Source organism: Tetrao urogallus, assembly GCF_951394365.1.
Source record: "Tetrao urogallus genome assembly, chromosome: 19".
Classification (NCBI taxonomy): Eukaryota; Metazoa; Chordata; class Aves; order Galliformes; family Phasianidae; genus Tetrao; species Tetrao urogallus.
This window is the reverse complement of record NC_136832.1, coordinates 3,705,163-3,725,864: the sequence shown is the minus strand read 5'-3', so window position 1 is coordinate 3,725,864 and position 20,702 is coordinate 3,705,163. Positions and strand designations below refer to the sequence as shown.

General features: G+C 53.4%; 1 protein-coding gene across 1 annotated transcript in view; it reads left to right on the top strand.

Moving 5' to 3' along the window:
* Positions 1–5,471: 5,471 nt before the first annotated feature.
* Positions 5,472–20,702, top strand: part of ASTN2 (astrotactin 2) — a gene marked incomplete at both ends in the record, with an annotated part of 256,968 nt that continues 241,737 nt past the window's right edge. Inside the window, one exon of the mRNA XM_079544565.1 lies at positions 5,472–5,808. Coding sequence (XP_079400691.1) covers positions 5,472–5,808 — 337 coding nt within the window. The remainder of the gene's footprint in view (positions 5,809–20,702) is intronic.

Below are 20,702 nucleotides of genomic sequence, written 5' to 3'. Positions count from 1 at the left end.
CCATCACCATTTGTTTGTGGAGAAACTGCTGTGTAGTGTTGGGCTGGGGCTGCCCAGCAGCTGGCTCTGTTGGGTTGCCCATTGGGTTGTCCATTGGTATCACAGAATCATAGGCTCGTTTGAGTTGGAAGGGGCCCATAAAGGCCATCTGGTCCCACTCCCGGCAATGAACAGGGACACCCATCTGTGCTCTGAGCCCCATCCCCTGATCTGTTTGCAGGGATGGGGCAACCAACACCTCCCTGGGCAACCTGTGCCAGTGCCTCACTGCCGTTATTGTAAAAAACTTCTTTCTAACATCCAGTCTAAATCTCCCCTCTTTTAATTTGAAACCACTTCTGCTTGTCCTACCAAACACTCATTGGGATTTTACTCTGGACTTCTGGGCAGAGCTGCCAGGTGGCTGACAGCGTGGTGCTTTGGGATCAAAAGGCTTTTGTTGGTGTTCTTTAAGAGCGGAGTGTCTCTGCCGTACACCAGCGCTGTGGCAGTGAGTTCTCACTGTGCCCTGTCAAGGGCTGCTGAGATATCCACACTGACGTGTGCAGATTTCTGCTTTCTTTCCTCCACAGCTCAGTGTGGGAATGGCACTTGCCAACCAGTAACACAGATAACTACTCACGCATCCTTGGGGAGAGCCTCATCTGACTAAAAGCCACGCCGGCTCTTCCGGAACAGAGCTGTCTTTTTATTTTTATTTTTTTCCCAAAGAAACATTTCACTTCGCTCTCTCACAGCCATCACGAGATAAAAAACAATGAATCAACCAGAGATTATTTTTCATGAAAGTTTAATGAGGCGCTGTCCCCTTCCAGCGCCTGTGTGAGCCAACCTGGATGAGCACACAGGGCTGGAACGTGGAATTAAAAACTGTTGTCTGAGAGGCAAGAGACGCAGGGAGAACCCTTCTCTCACTGTCTGTCTGCCTGGACAGAGCATCGTGCAAAGACTCATTGCTGGCTGTGCAACCTCTGTCCCTCTGCCCATCCATCTCCAGGCAGCAGCAGCCACTCCTGGCCCCTCCTCCCACTGCCTCCTCCTTCCCTTCCCTTGGCTGCTCCTTAATATTTCATGCATCAAAGAAGTTTCACTTGTAATGCAAAAAAAAAAAAAAAAATCCAAAACCTGATTAATTAAGTAGAGTGCAAGAGTTACGTGCATTTAAAGTTTCTTTCATCTTGGGAAGGAGGGGAGCGATGCCGGAGGCTGCTATTGCTCACGGGTGTCTGAGGGCAGGCAGTGATGGACTGGCTGGTTGGTAGGGAGGGGAACAACAGTGTGCAGCATTCCTGCTGTCGTCTGTTCCAGCAAAAGCCTCACCCCCCTTGGTTCCAGTGGTTGGTTGCCTTCCAGTCGTCTCTGTGAGGCTCTCTCTCAGGCTATCCCTGCCTCCCTCTGCCCACGGGGCTGCTTGGAGAGGGGCAGCAGGGTGAGCTGTGTGGAGCTGGTGGCTGCAAGGTGTCAGCACGTGGCAGGAAGAGCACCGAGTGCACCAATGCTGTGGTTATGAGCACCAGCTCACCTTCCCAACAGGGCAAGCTGAGTTATCGATGCTGATGGGACTCAAAACACAGCCCTATGATTACACCACAGCTCAGACTTTCTTCTCTGCTTGCTGGCACTCTGATTGGCGACGTGTTAGCAGTGAAGATGTTCTGTGTATTGTAAATACAAGGTGCATTTTAATGGCTGTTGCTGTATGCACATCTCTTTGGTAATAGAGCCAATTGAAAGCCACTTCAGAAAGCTGCTATTGATAGCTTTGCGATAACCTCCCCGGTGCCAGCCGATAAAAGATGCATTAGTTCTGCGTGCCCAGAAACCCAGCGCCTGGGATTGGAAGTCGAAGAGTGCTTCATGTGTGACCCTTTAACTCGAATGATTTCTCTCTCCTCATCCTTTTTTATGCCTGGAAAGTTTGAGCATTTTAAGCATTTTCCAGTAAAATGTCTGCACAAAGTTCCTCGCAGAGCAACAGAATCACGGGTTTCTGAATCCCACCTGGGATATCATCATACAGATGAAACCAACCCCGGAGCTCAGCTTGGGAATAAGAAAGAAGGCAGCGCCTGAAACTTCAGCTGAAAGAAATCCGCTGGGGTGAAAAGCTGGAAGGAAGGTGGGCAGGTGCAGACAGGAGGTGGCACGGCACGTACGCTGTGCCTGCTGCACTGAGAGCATCCCACCGGTGCAGCTAATAGCTGAGGAACGCCCAGCTCACTCAGCCTGTGCTTTTGTGCTGGAAAACCCACGTTTGGGATTGCCACACATACCATTTCTGCAACCTTTTATATCTGTTACAGCAACATCGAATTATTTTCTTGCATTTTGCTATACGCAGGCGCTGACACCAGCCTCCATGTGCTGATGGAGGGGTGGGAACAGCACTGGTGTGCCCTGAGCTGCACACTGGGTGTGAATGGGGCCACAGCCTCCTGACAGCCCATCACTCCCCCCTGCACCCCCAGCAGATGGGGCCTGTCAGCAATTCCTGCAAGACAAGCAAAGTTCAGTAAGTGCTCCTCAGTATCTTCCTAGCAGGAGGAACTTCCTTGCCGTGGTGTGTTTTCCTTTGCTCATAGCATTTGCTTTCCTATTGAATGCTGCTCAGGGTGGATAATAGAAATCCATTACCTCCGTTATAAACCAGGACAGAAATATTTCACTTTGCAAATATTACCAGTGGCTTTCAAACAGTTTTGTGTTTATCTCCATTCTTCAGAACTAAAAAGCAGGTGGAATCCTTTTTTTGCAACAGAGAAACTGAGATGTGTGCTTACACGGGGGCTGCATTGAGGCTGAATGTGCCTATTTAAAGGCAGTGGCTTGAGGAAAGCTCCCCTTTATCATCACGCCCATGTTTGTACAGGAGAGCTTGCAGAAATCTCAGCTAGCTGCTAACTGTGCTTTACTGATGTGGGCATTAAGGCAAAATAAAACGGGTGTACAGAGGATTTCACACAGGGTGTAAGACAGACAGTGCTGATCTGGCTTCTGGGTAGAGGCACGGACAGAACATCCCCCTGAGGTCCTTCCCAGGTGTGTTTTTCTATTATCTCATGACTTGCTCAAAGATGGACAGTCAGCAGGAAAGTAAGCGTATGAATTCACGTCTCCAAACCTTCTCTTTCCAACTCTGCACCCTAAAATCCATTCCATTCATTGTCCAGTACCATATGCTACAGCAGAGAACAGCTGGATTAAGCTAGAAGATGCATTCCCCTCTTCAGTTCAGCCACAAGCACAAATCTGAAGGAATAAACCAGCACATCAATGCACAGTGCCCACTGGGCTCCATCCAGACCCCAAGGGTTAGATTGCTTTCCCCTAGGTTTCCCATTGCTTCCCATAGGTTTCCCTTTGCCTTCTCCTAGGTTGCACCCATCCATCCCCTAGGTTTCCCCTGGTCTTCCATTAGGATGCCTCTTGCTTTTGCCTTGCCTTCCCTTAGTTTGGCCCCTGCCTTCATCTTGCCTTCACATGTTATCCCAAGGCCTTCCTTGAGATTTCCCCTTGACTTCTTTCCTTCCCCTAGGTTGCAGCTTCCCTTCGCCTGGTTTCTCCTTGCCTTTTCCTAAGTTTCCTCTTCCCTTCCCCTGGTTTCCCCTTGCCTAGCAGTGTATAAAGGTCTCTGCTATGCATGGGACGCCTGCAGGTATACACTGAGTGGCTACATAGAAGACCTAAGCAACAGGGATACGGCCCTACAGAGAAATAGTTCCTCTTTTTTGCAGGATTTCCAGTTCTAAAAAATAAAAGTGCTCCTCATCTCCTTTTAGACAGACTGTCTTACCATGTGTCATTCTCTATGCCTATGCAATGCTGTTCCTTTGCTCGCTCCTTCCTAGAATCTTCAAAACGAGGAAAAAAAAATATGTGTGTGTGTAGTGACAGCACCCTCAGCCAGTCCCAAACCTACCCGTTTCCCCTTAAAAATAATACCAACAGGATGGGTGGGGGAACCTTTTCTGCCGTGGTTGCAGATCTCCCAACCCAACGCTCCCTGCGCACATGTGGATGCTCTCCACGGGGGCTGTGGTTGTTGGGCTGTGAGCTGGAACAGGGCACGGCTCCCGCTGTTTGTTTGCTGCATTTTGTCTCTGCCATCCTGCCCTTGTTGTGGTTTTAACATTCAGTGACCTGGGTATCTCGGAAGGCTGCTTTGCCTCAATAGGCGTATGATGAATTGATCTTAATTAGCTTGTGGAAATAATATAAGCCTGAGCATTAGGCGCTCTTTGTTAGGGTTTTGACATCTTCTTTCATCTGTACATTTACAAATAAAATCAGGTAGATTAGCAGTCACTCGGAAATTGTTGTTGTGAGTCATTGGCTCACAACTGCTGTGGGCTGCCCGTCCCCATTGCCGTGAGTCACTGCCCACCTGTGGGCAGCTCTTGGTGTTGGGGCAGGGCTCAGCCCCACTGAATTGTCTGTTTGCCTCCCAGCTGACCTCTGTGGTTCCAGCATCCCCCCCTGCAATTCCAGCCTCCCATCCCTCTTGGCTCTGCTGTGGCTCAAGGCAGAGCGTGAGCCAAAACCACACATCTGTGGAGCTCTTCTGGTTGGTGTAAGCACACATCCAGCTCTCGGATGGTGTCAGGGCATATGTGTGATGGATGGATATGGGCACCTGTGATCAGACCTCAGCAGCATTTTGGCCTCTGTCTCCCATTTCAGCGCCGGTTGTTAAAGACCAGGTCAAAAATCTGCTATAAGTCAGTGCTGTGGCTGCTCCAGGCTCAGTACTGAGAGCCATCTCCATGTGCTATGGGACCTGATGGCTGTTCACCTGCAACCAGCTAATGAGCAAAAGCTTGCAGGGAGCTTCTGTGCTATTGCAGCCAGACTGAACCTAAAGGGGAGGATAAGCCTGTGAGCACATGCAGCAATGAGCTACATCCAGAAAGTGAGCAGACGTGGAAAAGCTGGATAAGTAGGAAAAGGATGGTCTGCAAAGGGCGGTGGTGACGGGAGAGAGATGTGATGGCATGGGGAGAAGGGAGAGGATGAAGTGCTGGAGCGGGATGGCAGGAGAGGCACGACGGTGTGGCACAGCGCTAGGGAGAATCGCAAGACCACAGCCGGGCTCAGGGGGCCTTAAGATCGCCCTGCCGTGAGCACGGTCGCCAAGCACTCGGATCGGGCTGCCCGGGATCCCACCTGCAGGCTGCTACAGGTAGCGAGGGAACCGGGGCCCGAGTTAACCTTACGGCGAGGAAAAGCCGACGGCGAGAACGGAGCCCGCTGCGAAACGGGGGCGGCCCTGCGGAGAGCGGCGGGCGAGCGGGACCGCTGGGCGACGGGCCTGGATCCGAACGGGGCCGGGGCGGGGCGGGGGCGGAGCCGGGGGTGGAGCCGGGCGGCGGCGGCGGCGGCGGGCTGGGGCGGCTCAGTGCGCCCGGCGCCGCTCGCGTCTCCCCGCTTCGCCTCGCGTCGCTTCGCCGCGGTTCTCCCGCGCCCGGCCCGGCATGGCCGCTCCGCCGCGCCGCCGCTCCGCGTCTCCGGCCCCGCTGCCGCCGGTTCCTCCGGCGCTGCTGGTGCTGGCGGTGCTGCTGGGCGGCGGGCCCGGCGCGGCGGCGGTGGCGGCGGCGGCGGCGTCGCGGGAACCCCCCGGTCCGTGCCGCGTGAAGACGGTCACCGTGTCCACGCTGCCGGTGCTCCGCGAAAACGACATCAGCTGGAGCGGAGCCCCGCCGCCCGCCGCCGCCGATTCCCGTCTGCTGCTCTTCGTCCGCAGCGAGCTGCCCGGCCGCGTCGCCGTGCAGGACGATCTGGATAACACCGAGCTGCCCTTCTTCACCCTCGGTAAGCGGCGGCCGCTCCCGGCCCGGCTCTGCCCGCAGCGCCCGCAGCCCGCAACGGCACCCGGCGTTGCTTCGCGGCTTTCCGCTCTCTCTCTGTTCTTGCAGAAATATCGCTGTTATTTTCTATGGGGAGGGATTTCAGCGGGGCCTGAGCGCTGCCCGTGCTCACCCTGCGAGTCAGCGCTCCCTGCCCAGCTCCGGGCTCAGCCCCGGGGGAGGCACCGCGGAGCCGGGATCTCTTCTCGGCAGCCCGCATTTCTGAATGCTTCGTCTCGGTGCTCTTCAGCTCGTTCTTGCTTCGTGCCCAACTCCCTTGATAGGCTCTGTTGCGGAACGTCTGCCGACTTTCTCCCTGTTTCAGCCTTTGTGGGGAGGGGGATTGCGCTGCAGATAGCCGTATGGCCGTGCTTGGGTGTCGGTGCGCGGGGTCGGGGTGCCCCGGCTTCGTTCGGTCCCTTTCAGCCCTTTGTGTGCCGTAAGCAGCGCCGCTCAGCCCGAGCGAGCTGCTCAGAATTCTGCGTGGAGTGCTGGCTGTGTGCTGTGCCAGAGCGCCGACGGCTTCTGCTGATCTCTTTAGCCACCGGCTTTCTTGCTTTTTGGTGTCTGTACATAAGGTAATCCCTGCTGAACTTTGTGTCTGAGCTGCCGCTCGGCACAGCTGGGCTGCGTGCAGTGGGTGCCCAGAGCTGCTCTGTGTGGGCACTGAGCACCGTGTCCCCTCGTGCAGTGACCACTGCTCTCCAGGTGCAATGGGAGATCAGCCGGCTGTGCCTCCCCCTCGCTCCATCCCCCCTCCTGTGAAGCCTCATAGCAAATCCCTGCAATAAATGAGTTGGTGACACTTCTCAAACTGAGCCTCTTCCATCCTGCCTTTGCCATGTGCCTCCCTTCAGCGCAACTGCCGAAATCCCCCACAGCCCAGCTGCTCTATTTCAAGTAATAGAAGTGGGAACCCAAGGCTGGATGCAGTAGGAATGACGTTTGCCTCACAGTGATTAAAAGTAACAACAAGTTTTGTGGTTCACTGCCTTGAATTTCCCGATTAGAGCACGGTTTCTTCAGGGACTGAGGGTGAATTGGGCACTGATCTAAATATATCAGAAGGCAGAGAAACCCCTCTGCGTGCAGTGTAGGTTACAGCTCAAGTTGGAGGAGAGAAATGTGTCTTGATAGATCGGAGATGTGATCTTGTCTTGCAAATCCTATTGCTGTGACTGACTGCTGGTAGAGAGACCACGGCTTGGTCTGAGAGATCCCTTCTTTTTGCCCGGGGTGTTGGTTATGTGTGCTCTCTGAAATACAAGGCACGTTTCTTGCAAAGCTGTGTTTCGGTCGCTGTCACTTTGCGGATGTGAGACCCCGGCTGTGCAGGTGTAGTGCAGCTAAATGGGGCAGTGGGGTGGCTGGGGTAGGCCTGAGAGCACTCAGTGGGATGCCATCCTGAGAAGGGAAAGCCCTCATCCTTCCCCACAATCTGTCTTGTGGATTGTGGTGGATGCTCTGATATCTCAAATCTGTTGTGTTTCTTCCCATTCCTGGAGTGGCAACTGAGGCTCACGCTTAGCTGTGCTATGGGTCAGTGCTTTGCTGTTCGGCTGCTGGCAGTGAAGTTTTGTGCTTGTTTCCTGCTGCTCCGTCTCCATCTAAACTGAGCAGTGGTTGGGGACTGACTGGAGAGCTGCTGCTGCCTCAAAGTGGGCTGTTGGAGGTGAGAATTGTGCTGCTGGTGGGAGATCAGTGCAATTGACTAAGCTGGGATTGCTTTAAATACTTCCCTGTGCCAAATTCTTTGGTAGTCCCCATTGATGGTAAATTTCTGACATTTGTGTGTGTGTTGCTGGATGTGTCTGCTGGGTGTCTAGGCTGGAACAGAGGGAGATGTGTAAGGGCTGAAGTCCCACTGCTTTCCAGCGTGACAGAGGCTCCTCAGTGCCTCTGAGACCAGGCATGAGCACGGGCTGCTGGCAGCTCAGTGGGTGAGGCTGTGGTAAGGAGCTCTCTTAAAACCCGTGCCCGGTGCTGGCATTGTGGTTTCCGAAGAAGTGAAATTATTTGGAATAAAGATGTGATCCTGTCCATGTGCAGCATGGCGGCTGCTGGGCACTGCCCTTGCTTTCCCTGCCAAGTGCTGCTGCCACACACTGCCCTGCTCCATCCCGGGGCCAAAGCTCTTTCAGGCATTAAAGCATCGCCCTGACATGGGTATGGGTTGGTTTGAGTGCTGTAGCTGCAGGAGGTGACCTATCCTCTTTTGGGTCCTGAGCCCTGCCGTGCTGCTGGAGGATGGGGGTCTGCAGCTGGAGCCTCATCTGCAGCAGTGCAAAACTTCTGCTGGATTTGCAGGCAGACGGGTGGAAGGAATGGCTGCTTGGAGCTGGTGGGTGCTGCAAAGCACAGCCAGGAGCCCTGCTGGGTGGGAGGTGGCTCTGTGCTGTTAAGGGGTGGTGGGGGCCCCAAACTTTGTTCCCTCCTCGCAGTGCTCCTGGCTGTGACAGCAGTGCCTGCAGGCAGCACTTGGGGCCTTTCTCTCCAGGTCTGAGCCATGTGTTCCCTCTATGGATGCACAAGGGATGGTTCTCCCTTTTCCCCATGCTTGCATTACTTGAAAATCACACAGCAAAGCGCGGTGATGGCAGGAGATGACAAATGCAACTTCGCCACCAGCGCATTATGAATTGCTGCGCATCCCCTTTCCTGAAACAGCCTCCTGCCCTTTCCTTAACCTTGGGTACAACCGATGCTTTGCGGCATTATCTTTTTTTTCCCCTCCACCTCTCATTCCTCTGGTGTTACACTGCGAATGGCGCAGTGTGCCATTGACTTTGTTCCTGCACGACGAGGCTGAGAGGTGTGTGCTGTGCTGCAGTCCGTGCCGTGCACCACGCGATAGCAGCACTCTGCCTCAAGTGCAATTTGGGAGCGGAGCAGTTCGCTTCCGCGCCTCGTTTGGATGAGCTCAAAGTGCACACAGATATAGAGGGAGGAAGAGGCAAGCAGGCAGGCAGACGTTTGCTGCTCTTAGCCGATTGTGGCTTACATAAGGATGGTTTACTTACATGGCTTTGGTGGTGCAGCGTGCCCCGCGTGCAGTGCTGGGGCTGTCGGAGTGGTGCTGTGTATCGCCTGCATCCATCCCAGTGCAGGTATCTCCATCCTGGAGCCATGCAGCTCCTCCAGCACTTCTCTTTTTTTCTCTGAACTTTTCTCGAAGCCATTTTGGAACTTCTCTTTTTCTCTGGGATAAGAATGCATTAAAATAATGGAAAGCACTTAGTTCCCTGTAGATTGTTTGAATTTACTGCTTTTTTTTTTTTTTTTCTTCTCCTTTTTCTTTTGAGCAGACGTGAGCAGGGTTTTGCTGCTCTTTGCTTTTGTCAACAGCTGTGGGTTTTGTGGAGCAGGTGGGGAGACTGAGGGCTGCCTGGAACCCTGCTGGGAATGGAGCTTTTTGGTGCTGCTTTAAAGGAGGGCAGGTCCTTCAGGTGCACAGCCTGCTGGGCAGAGGTGTAGTCAATTAAGTTCTATTTTTTATTTCTTTTATATTGCAGTATCTGAGGTTTAGGTCAGATCTGCATGGATGGGGACAACCTGGGGAGGGCAGTGGTACTGCAGTGCTACTGAATGCTGCGGTTGCATTTATCCCTGTGAGCCCTGGGAGGGGGTTCTGGGCTCAAGGTCCCTCCACAGTGGATGCAGGGGAGTGAGCCCTATAGCACCCAGAGGGCTGTGGGCACGGAGGTGTTCCTTGGGGTGGGTCAGCTCTGGCATGAGTGCTGACCCCAAAGCGGAGTCAGACGTGGCACGTCCAGCACGGTCAGGTGGGCTTGCATGGATTTGGTTTTGTCTCCAGGAGAGAAATTCCCAGCTCAAACTGGAATCTGTAGCTGTACTGGAAGCTGTACTCGGGGAATTGCTGCTTTCCAAGAGTACCCATGTTGACCAGCTAGTGGCAACAGAAGATTAACTATAGCAAAGCAGGCAGCGCTGCGCGGCGGGGCTGGCGGCTGGAAGGCTGTGCTGGGATCCCCTGCTCCCCACGGCAGCAGCGGGGCTTGGGATGTCAGTGTGCCAGGAGTGAGCTCTGTTACTGCAGGGAGAAAGGTGCTTTTCTCCGGGAGGTTTCTCTGTGCACACTGGGGCTGGGATGGGGGGTGAGTGTCCTCCAGGGCAGCCTGTGCTCAGTGCAGGAGGGAACTGCCTCCAAAATGTGCTACCTGTGCCTTTCTAAGCCCTGGGTATGGCTGTGAAGCTGGGATGGCTGGCCAGCAAGCCTTGGGGCTGCCATAGTGATGGGGTGCTGCTACTGGAACCCCCTGAGCTGATGGGCTGTGCTGGTGCCAGGGAAAGGAATGCAGGCACAGGTCTGTGTGAGCCAGGATGGGGACAGATTGATGTCACCTGTGGGAGCAGTGAGGGGCTGATCTCGTGCTGCTGGCACATATGTTAGCAGTCACAGGTGGCTGGAGAAGCACCTCCCAGCGCAGCAAAATGCCTGGTGGAGCATGGGGGCAGATGGGCTGGAGGGAAAAGGGGAGGAAATAGAAATGCTTTGGTTGAAGCCTTTCATTGACAATGCTGTCCCCATGGCGCAGCTCATTTTGGGAATTTCCCTCCTGCATTGGGCAGTGGGAGACCTCGACCAGCCCTCCTCGCTGTGCCGGCATCGGGCGGAGATCTGCCTGTGTACAACCAGCTGAAAAAGTGGTGCCACTTAAAAGAATTGAATGCTCGTGCTGCTGCTCGGGTCCCGGCTAATTTGGTTAAGGTTTCCAGTGTCCAGACAGTATGGAGACACTTAATGGTATTGAAGAAGCAGAGTGGTATGCGGAGGGGGTGAGCAGCAGTCGCGGCTTCCTGCGTCTGCACTGCTGGGCAGAGCTTTCTGGCAAGGAGATGGGGCAGATAGGGGCTGGCAGGGAGGGAGGCACACGTACTTGGGGGAGACACGAATCCCTCTGTTTCTCATTACCAGCTCCCTGCCAGTCTTGCACCCCTCCCTCCGTGCCTCCAGCTCCGCTGTCTCCGTGCAAGACAAAGTCTGCGTGAAACCAGACTGGCTTTGAAAGCAGCACAGAAAGGGGAGAAATTTTCCATTAGCAGCATCAGCAGTAAAAGAGATTTCTCAGTCACCTGCTAACTGCTGTGTTTAGGAAGCTTATGGTGCTGATGGGGCTGCTCCTAGGCATGTTCAAAGCAGCTGTCCTGTAGGGATGGGGAGCAGTGGTTTTGGGATCTGGGACCTTTCTTTCTGTGATGTTGGTGGGATGTGCCTGTGGGGAGGTGCTGTGCTTGCAGAGACCTTAAAGTAAACTTAGTGTGGCAATTGACCCTCCCCAAAGCAAATGGCAGATGAATAAGCAGTGGGTCCAGGGAATCCAGCGGTGGATCTGATGCTGACCTGCAGAACCACCACCTCTCCACATTCATTCTCTTCAGTTGTGTCCCATTTGGGCTCGAGGCTGGGGATGCCTGGCTGTGGCTGTAGCAGCTCCCTATGGTGTGGGATGGGGAGATGCAGGAGGCTGGCAGTCTCCAAGGACATCAGTGAAGAAGTCAGCTGTACTGCTGTTTTTGAGGCTTCGGGTCACATTCTTTTTCCCTTATCTCTTGGTGGGACAGGCTGGGCTGAGGCTGCAGTGCCTGCTTCAGTCATAGTTCTTTCTTGTCTCCTGTAACTCTCTGCTGTGTAAATTGGAGGAGTTTAAGCTCCCTCCTGCCAAGCTTGCAGTCTGGGGGGTTTCTCCCCGGGTTTCTCTGCAGCACTTTTGCTGGTGTCACTTTGCAGTGGAGCTCTGTGTCTCCCCAAGGCATGGGAGAGAGATGGAGGGCTCTGGGAGGAGGTGCCCATGGGTGAGGTTGGGAAGGCGATGCAGAGAGTGGTGGGTTGGTGTGCATTCCCCTCCCTCACCCATCCAAACTGGGCAGAGCAGGCTCCAGCTACACCCACAGACTCATTTATAGGTCTCAATTCATTCTCATCTCTCAAAGAGCTCCCTGGTCCTGACCTGCAGTGGGCTTTGGGCTATGAGGCTCTGAAGCTGAAGAGGAGGGATGCTGCAGAGGAGCTGCTCGCAGCATTTTGGGGACCTGACAGGAGCATTTGGCAGGGAGACAGCATGAGGGCTGTGAGGTGGGTGGCATCGGTCTCATCTGCACAAGTAGCCCACTGGGTGCTGCATCCCCATCCCTGGTGATGCCGAGGTGGTCACACACAGCCCCTGGGCTCTGGATGAACTTTGTGTTCCGGCAATAAAGCTGAGCTGGGAGCTGTGTGCTGTAACAAAACCCACAGATGTAACACACTCCTCTTGCAGCACACCTTTCATCTCTAGGAGTTCCAGAGGAGCTTTGCAGATGTGCTGTGCTGCAGGTGATGGAATGCCGTTGGTGATGGCTACGAATGCTCCCTGCCTCACCCCGGGAGCTGTGTGGGTCTCGTCTCAGCTCAGTGCTACGCTCTGCTTGTTTTTCCCTGAGTTTCCTGGGAGTCAAAGGAGAGCGGTGCAGCTGTTTGTTATGCAAAAGCAGTGAAGAAATATTCTTCCTGGGGGCAGTAGGAGTGGGTGTGGATTAATTTTTTGCACGGCTTCAACAGCTTTGGATGTCGGCAGCAGAAGAGTTCACAGGGGAACGTGCCCTCCGTGTGGCCCCAGGAAGGTGGGAGTGCTGAGAAATGGCTCCTGGCCATAAGGTTCAGCTGTGGGGCTGCTTTAGGGGCAGCACTGGGGGCTGAGACCACATCTTGTCACCCTGCATCTCCTTCCAAGGTGACACCTGCTCCTGGCATCCCCAGAGCTGCAGTGGTGGGTGTTTAAAGCTCTGTTGTTGGTGGCAGCGCCCAAAAATCCACATTGCAAGTGGGAGAAATGGCACTAAAAGAAGCCGTCATCAGAGGCATATGCTTGAAAAGCTGAAGTTAGCTCAAATCTATTTCGGTTTGGAGTGGTGCTCACTTAGCCTGCGTTGTTTAGCAGTTAGTTTATGGGATGCGTTTTCCCATCCTGTGTCGCTCCTCCAATGTATGCTGTAAAACTGTAAAATCCGAACTTGCCTTCTCTCGTACCCATTAAGGGCATCCTGGTGCACGGGAGATGGAGGATGTGTGGTGTGCAGCACGGAGGGAGGTCTGGGCCGCTGCCTGTAGGGGCTGCTCACAGCCAGCGTGGGGGATTGCTGCGCGGCAGCTTGCACCGTCCTGGGCTTTGCTCTGCTCTTGCAGCAGCTGGCCGTGCTGCCGAACAGCAGGCTGTGCCTTAAGCACACTGTGTGCTGTGCCGCGTGGGAATGGGGCTGAGAATCACAGTGATCAGATCATCAGGGCAGAGTTTGGGCTTTGCTGAGTTAGGGTGTGGGGATACCCGTGGCATCCCAAAATTGAATGCTCTACTCAGAATGTGTGTGCCTGGGGAGATGGTCTCTGCTGCTCAGGCTTGCTTTGCAGGCTGTTGTAAACCTGCCCCTCCTGAGGGGTTTTACAGCATGTTTCAATGAGCCAATGAAAGGTGAAACAGGGAAAAAATCCTGTTTGCAGCACTGCTCCCAGCTGGGCAGCCTGAGGCAAGGTGGGGATGCAGGGTGCTTTGGGGGATGCTGCAGGAAAGCTGTGCTTGGTGAGAGCCCTCCCTCTGTAGAGCAACCCTTCGGTGTTCCTCCACTGTCCCTGCTCTGCTGGTGGGGACCTACGTTTGGCTCTTGAAGTTCTTTGACATGTTGCTGCACAGCCTTGGTGCGTATGCTGTGAGTGATTTTAAACTCATTTTTCAGCAGACCTTGGTTTGCAGAGCCTCCCCTTCCCGCAGCAGGAATGGTGCACATCTGCAGCAGCTCCATCCTCACCTCCCTGCGGGGTGCTGTCCCACATTGCTGTGTCCTACGTGGAGCTGGCATGGGGCAGCAGCTCTTCACCTCATAGGGTGGCTGGGAAGTGAAGAAGTCCGTGCCCTGGCTGCGGCTCATGTTGCAAACCTAGCCTGTTAACGTGGGATTGCAGTTATCACTGCTTGTTCTGATCGCCTCTCTGTAAAACGGTTCTGAAGGCACCTGAGGGCAAAGCAGGAGGTGTTGATATTCTTCTTTTGCTGTTGTTGGGTGAGGGAAGGCTTGGATGGAAGAACAGCTTTGCTGTTTGTAATGGTGCTTCTCACCTTGTCTGTAGCAGCTGGAGGGCATGGGTGCTGGGGAATGAGCTGCAGCTTCCCTGGGACTGCTGAGAGTGTGTTGCTCAGCCTGCTTTACTTCTTGCAAATCCATCCTGATACCTGCAGGGTCAGGGAGCTGCTCAGGGACCAGCGTCTGTAGCCAAGGGAAGGATTGCAGCAGGAGCACGGTCCACTGGGGCCACTGGGGCCACCAGGTCCATTCTGTGCAGCTCTCAGGAGTTTGCTGCCTTTGGATGTGGAGCTTGCTTGCACCTGGCTGTCGTAGGGGTCTGTGCCTCTTGTATAAGCTGCAAGGATCGCACAGCAGCTCCACACAGTTCTTCCTCCATCCACACTTCCAGCCCTCCATTCTTCATCCACACACCCATCCATCCACTTTTCCATCTATCCCCCTGGTTCCCCATCCACACATCCATCCTTTCAGTTCTCCAGTTCTCCATCCACGCACCCAGTTCTCCATCACCCACACATCCATCCCTCCAGTTTTCCACACAGCCATCCACTTCTCCATCCATTGCTCCAGTTCTTCATCTTTCCATCCATCCCTCTGGCTCTCATCCATCCCGTGCCTCCCAGCCATTCTGAGTGCTGGTTGAGGGTCTGTGTTCAGTGTTTGTGTTAATTAGTGCTAGATGAAAGGAATAGTTGTCATTACTCAAAGAGCAACGTGTTCCAGTTTTATTGCAACTCCTCAGTGTAGGGCTTTAGAGTTGTGTGTGTGTGTGTGTGTGTGTGAACAATAAGTTAGAAGAGATATTTTGAAGCAGAAAGGGCAGCATTGTTATGAAAATGCTGTAGGGGAATCGTGACACTGTTTTGAAGATGAAAGTATTAGAGCAAATTTAAACTGACACGTTTAAAAAAAAAAAAAAAAAAGTCTGCATGAAAGACAGCTCTTGACAAAACCTTCCCTGGCCAGAATGGGTCGGGGCCATCCCCAGAGGTGGGCAGAGCCCATGTGGGGGCTTTGGCTGTTGTCTGTGGCCCAAAAGGATGTGATGGTGCTGGTGGTGCTCCTGGAGCTGAGGAGCGGTGGGAGCAGCTGTGCTCATTGTGGTTCAAGCTGGTCTGAAAACTGACAAATGCAAACAAATTTTTCACAGCTGTTTAGCAAGCATCTGCATAATGGATTAGCCAAAGGACAGCATCTGGGCTGTGGGTGGAGGGGGGAGGCTGGAAATGGTCTCCTGCAGCCCTGGGCTGCTTTAGCTGGGGTAGGGGCTGGCTGTGAGTGCAAGGTGAGGAGGGGCAGAGCATGGGGAGTTCCCAGCAGCTCACAGCCTTCTCCAGAGACTTCTCTTGAGACTTCTCCATCTCCACAGCCTCTGCTTTGCCTCTCCTGTCTGAGCTGCAGGTCATAGAATCATGGAATGCCCCAAACTGGAAGGGACCACCGGGGATCCTAGAATCATTGGAGCTGGAAAGGACCCTTAAAGCTTGTCTAGTCCAACTCTCTTTGGTGAACAGGGACACCTGCAGCTTGATCATAGAATACCCTGAGTTGGAATGAACCCATAAGGATCACCGGGTCCAATTCCCAGCTCCACGCAGCACCCCCATCCAAACCCTGTCCCCATGTCTGAGTGGTGTCCTGGTGTTCCCTCAGCTCCAGGCCTGCTGCCCTGGGAGCTGTGCTGTGCCCACCACCCTTTGGGGTACAACCTTTCCCCAGCCCTCCCCTGGCAGCTCCATGCCATCCCCTTGGGTGCACCCTGCTGGGATGCAGGACAGAAGATGACGTCTGTGGTGTGTGATGTGTTGGATAGCACAGCTGGACACCCATCTGTGCCTCTTCTTGGCATTTTCTTTTCCTTGACCTAAATGCATCACCGTGGGGTGATGGGTTCGTGTTGCTGTTAAGTTCCAGTTTCTGTTGCTTGCTCTCAGATAGCCAGTGCCTCTGAGGCCGTGCCCTGTAATTAAAAGCCATCTATTACGATGTCTGAGGGGGCTGTGCTAGTTACAGGGCCACGAGCCCTGGCCCGCTGCAGAAGTGCTGTCAGGCAGTTCCTTCAGCAGAAAATAGGCACCGAAAATTCTTCTTCCACCCCCAACTTTGTCTTCCTGCCAGTCCTGGATTCCAGGTTTATTTCAGGGTCCTTTCTTTTGGGTTCGGGTGGGTGTGCAGTGAGTATTTTTTGCCATGTGAGTCTGACAGGCCCTCGGGGAGGATGAGTGGGTGCCTCGAAGCTTGAGGGAGAAGCTTGGCAAACGCTTCATTTCCAGGGATCTCTTTGCATTTTTGGCTGCAGCTGCTTTTTTTATTCCTGCTGCTCTTCAACTTCTGTGGAACAGCTCAGTGCCACCCCAGCAGCAGCACCATCCAGGAACGGTGCTTCCTGTTCCTAGAAAGCTTGGCGATGGAACCTGGGCAGGTCCTGATGTTCTCCCACTGTTTCCAACCTCTGTGCTGTGATGGGTGGGACAGCCCTGGGCTCCCTGTGCCTGCTGCTCCCACATATGAGAGTGTGTCGTGTACCAGCATGGTGACACATTGCCTTGGTGGCTTCTGGAGGAGGGGAGAGTGGAGAAGTGGAGAGACTGGTTTGCAAAGCAGCGCTTGGTGGTGGGACGCAGTGCACTGGCAGTGTGGTTGGGGCTGGGAATCGTAGAGTCTTTGGAGTTGGAAAGGACCCTTAAAGGATACCTGGTCCAATTCTGCTGCTGTGACCAGGGACACCTGCGAGGTGCTCAGAGTCCTGTTTCCTCACCATGAGTGTTTCTGGGGATGGAGCATCTACCACCTCTCTGGGCAACCTGTGCCACTGCCCTTATTGTGAAAAACTTTTCTTGTATCCAAACTAATCCATTCACCCTTATCCTGTCACAGCATACCCTGCTAAAGAGTTTGTCCCCTTCCTTCTCACAGCCCTGTAGATACTGACAGGCTGCTCTCAGCTCTCCCTACAGCATTCTCCTCCCCATGCTGCACTGCCCCAGCTCTCAGCCTGTCCTCATAGGGTTCTGTTCCAGCCCTTGGTGCACTTCTGCGTTGCTCCTCTGGATGTGCTTCAGCAGATTCATGTCTCTGTTGTACTGGGGGCCCCACATCTGGATGCAATACTCCAGGTGAGGTCTCAGCAGCACAGAGCAGAGGAGTGAGGGGGCTGAAGGAGGTGAAGGCAGCGTGTTGGTTGGAAGGTAGAGGGAAGGGAAACTTTGGCCTTGTTCAGATCCATCTGGTGAATAATGGGGCTTTGAAGGGGTTCTGGGCTCTGCATTGTGCCCTTGCTACTGGCTTACAAGGTGACCTTGACTGAGTGAGCATTGTGTGCTGCTCAGTGCACAGCAGGAAGAGAAAGATGTGAGTGGGGGGAGATGTTACATGGCGGAGCATCCTGAGGTGTGCCCATTGCCCATCTGAAGGCAGCAGCTCCCCAAGGGGCTGGTGGGTCTGGCTGTGATGGCACAGTCCCATTAGTAATTAGGGTGCTTCTTTGCTTTTCCTGTACTAAAACTGCTCTGCATTGTTTCAAGTTTCCCCTCCTCCCCAGCATGTGCACAGCATCTCCTGATCTATGCTGAGGGGTAACCTTAGCAACTCTGCTTTAGGAGGTGTGGGGATGCAGGCAGCTGCCTTGCACAGGACCCCAGGAGTGTTTCTGTCCTTGGGGTCACTGCAGTGCCCACCCTGCAAAGCAGCATGCATGTGAGCAGCTGCATCTGTGATGCTTTCCTTGCTGATGCATGGGCTGGGTGCACCGCCTGGTGCTGCAGTCTTGTAGAGAAGTGAGAGAGGGAGTGCTGCAAAAATTGTGGGCTGCAGGAGCCTTGCTCACCCCATCCCATAGGTGCAGGCAGTAGCCTTTGGCTACTCCAAATGCTGCTCAGAAATCTTTTTTTTTTTTCTTTTTGTTATTATTTTTTATAGCAGCTGGGAGTGAGCCAGGGCGAAAATGAGCCGAGGCCGCTGAAGGGAGATAAGCTGAGACGTAAACTGTGATTTTCTGCCCTGTGAGCCCTATGCATGGATTTCATCTTTTAATGGAAGTGCAGTAAATAAAAGCCATTTTCACAATAAGCTGAGCAACAGGTCATAAGCGTCTGAGCCACTGAAATTGATAGAAGTGAGCTAAGCGTAACAAATCTCCCAAAATTGCACCAGACTCCACTTGTATCTAGTCCCTTCCTGCATCTCACCAATTACAGCAAATGGCAATTATTTCTGAGCCAGAGATTTCTCTGAATAAAACCTCACTCAAACCGGAGATGCTTTATCTTCTTTTTAAATACATTTGTGCCGGAGGAAAAGCCCCCGATGGGGAGAAATCCCATTTGATGGGGCTTTCCCATGCAGTGTGCACGGACAGTCTGTGCTGGCCATGCATCTCGTCCTTGTTGGGATGGAGCATCAGTCACCATCCCTGGAGGCGTTCAGAGAATGTGGCACTGGGGGATGTGGTCATTGGGTGTGCTGGGGCTTGGTTGGTGGGTTTTGGTGATTCTCCCTCTGTTCCACCTCTGGCTTCTCCCTGCTTTTCCAGCTGGATGCAGTCCTGGGTTCCAGTGGCACCACAGTTCCAAGGACAGTGCATGGGGTGCAATTCCCTCATCCTCACTGATTTGTGGGGTTATCTGGGATGTTATTTGTGCACGGCGCTCCCCACCCAATGCAGGATGTTCTCAGCCCTGCTGTGCTCCATCCTCCCCTGAATGCAGATGGCCCTGCTGCCCTCTGCTTGGCTTAGCAAGCACTCTGTTTGTTTCCTTTGGTCTTAACTGGCTATAATCCGTGCCTGGCTGTGCCCCTTACAGGGCGGCCATTTATTTTCCTTAATCTTTCATGAAGCACTTTTATCATAAGCTCTCTGAAAATCCGTTGAAATTAGATCCTCTACATCATCTTCCTCTGTTCTGAAGCCTTTCCTTGGGCAGCCCGTATCACCAGGCTGCTTGGTGCCTCTCTTCTGCCATTCCTTATGGAAGTGGTGCTGCCCCGACCTGCTCAGGTTGTGCTGTGTTACCTCTGCATTGACTGATCCCGGCTGCATCTTTCTCTCCTGCAGGCTGATATTTAGCTGTTGAGTCCATGGGTGTGCAGGGGAAGGGATGTGCAGTGTGTCAGGGCAACAGAGCTGGTGAGGGGTTGAGCCTGGCTTTGTGCTGGGAGTTTTGTTCTTTCCCGTGCTGTGGATGAGGCTTATTCTCCAGGCACACACCTGTGGCCTTTCCCTGATGTGGAAGACAGCATCACTTGGCCACCTCTCTGTATGTGGGGGGGAAATAAGGCTGCTCAGAGCAAAGCCCCCCAGCCTCAGCTCTTGATTCAACCCAGCAGGTTGAATCATAGAATGGCCTGGGTTGGAAAGGACCACAATGATCATCTAGTTCCAACCCCCTGCTATGTGCAGGGTCACCAACCTGCAGACCAGGCTGCCCAGAGCCACATTCAGTCTGGCCTTGAATGCCTGCAGGAATGGGGCATCCACAGCCTCCTTGGGCAACCTGTTCCAGTGCATCACCACTGTCTGAGTGCATGAGTCTGTGCTGCAGCTGGAGCTGCAATTAGCTAAATTCAGGCTGAAAATGAAGCACAAATTAGCTGGCTGCTGCTGGATGGGGCCATGCTGTGTGACTGCGGCCATCACCTGCTCTTGTGTGGTTCAGAGTAGCCCCTTTCTGGCAGAGCTGCTCATTTGTCTCCTTGAGGTAAGCTCTCCCTGCTGGGATGGTTTGCTCTCAGCTGATGGGGACGTCACCTTCTGCATCCACTTGGAAAACTGGAGTTCAGAGAGGTCAGAATCAAGAGTGAGGGTTAATGTTTTATATTGTTTAGACCAGAGCTGTTGCTTTCATGATCTGATGTGCTCTGGCCGTTCTAGGAGTGTCGTTCTGTTCTAGGAGCAATGGCTCTGACCACTGAAGGAAAAGTTTATACCTTTATATACGTGTGTGTGTGTATAAAAGCGTATTTAAACATGTTGGTTAATCCATTGCAAGTAATTGTTATTGGTTACACAAATTACTGGCAATATTGCTGTGACTGTATTACAGCTTAAATTCTCACTTGATTGCTAGCACATAATTTTTAGCAAATAACTAAAGCATTCCAACTTAAACACTGTCACAGTATCCTTTAAATAGGCAAATGAGGTAATTACAATCTCCTTGGATAATGGGATGGCTTCTACCTATAGCGGGCATGTGGTGATTTCAGCAAGCTTCACCGGTCTGCCTGTCCTTAAGTGGTAGTTCTGTAGAGCTTAAAAAAAATCAACTTTGATTGGGTCGATGGGAGCTCTGTGAATGGAAGGGGGAGGATGGAGCCTGTGGTGTTTGGGTTGGGAAGTATTGCTGTGAAGTGTCCTGGACACTGGGAAGGACCTGGCTCATAAGGTGGAAGTGAATTGTACTTTGAGTCAATGCATATTGCAGCAGGTGAGTCCAGTGCAGTAGGTTGGTCCAGCCCTCAGAATTGGGAAGGTGTGTGAGTGCTGCAGTTGAGGGGCTGCCAAACCTGTCCCCCTGGGTGCTGGCCCCTTTCCCCAGCCATGCTGCTGCAGAAGGAAAGCACAGCTGCAGTGAGCCCCATGGCTGTACCTCGCCGTGCTCACCACCTCTGATGATTGTTCATTTAGGAGCACGCCTGATTGCTGACAGCTTTCAGGAGTTGTGGCACAATTGAATCAGTTCCCTTTCAGTGCATAGAAGCCCTCCAGATTGTAATCACGAGCCATTCTCCATCTCCATGTTTTGCCCAGCAGGCAGCTGCCTCCAGTTGTGCTCCTCCTGTTCC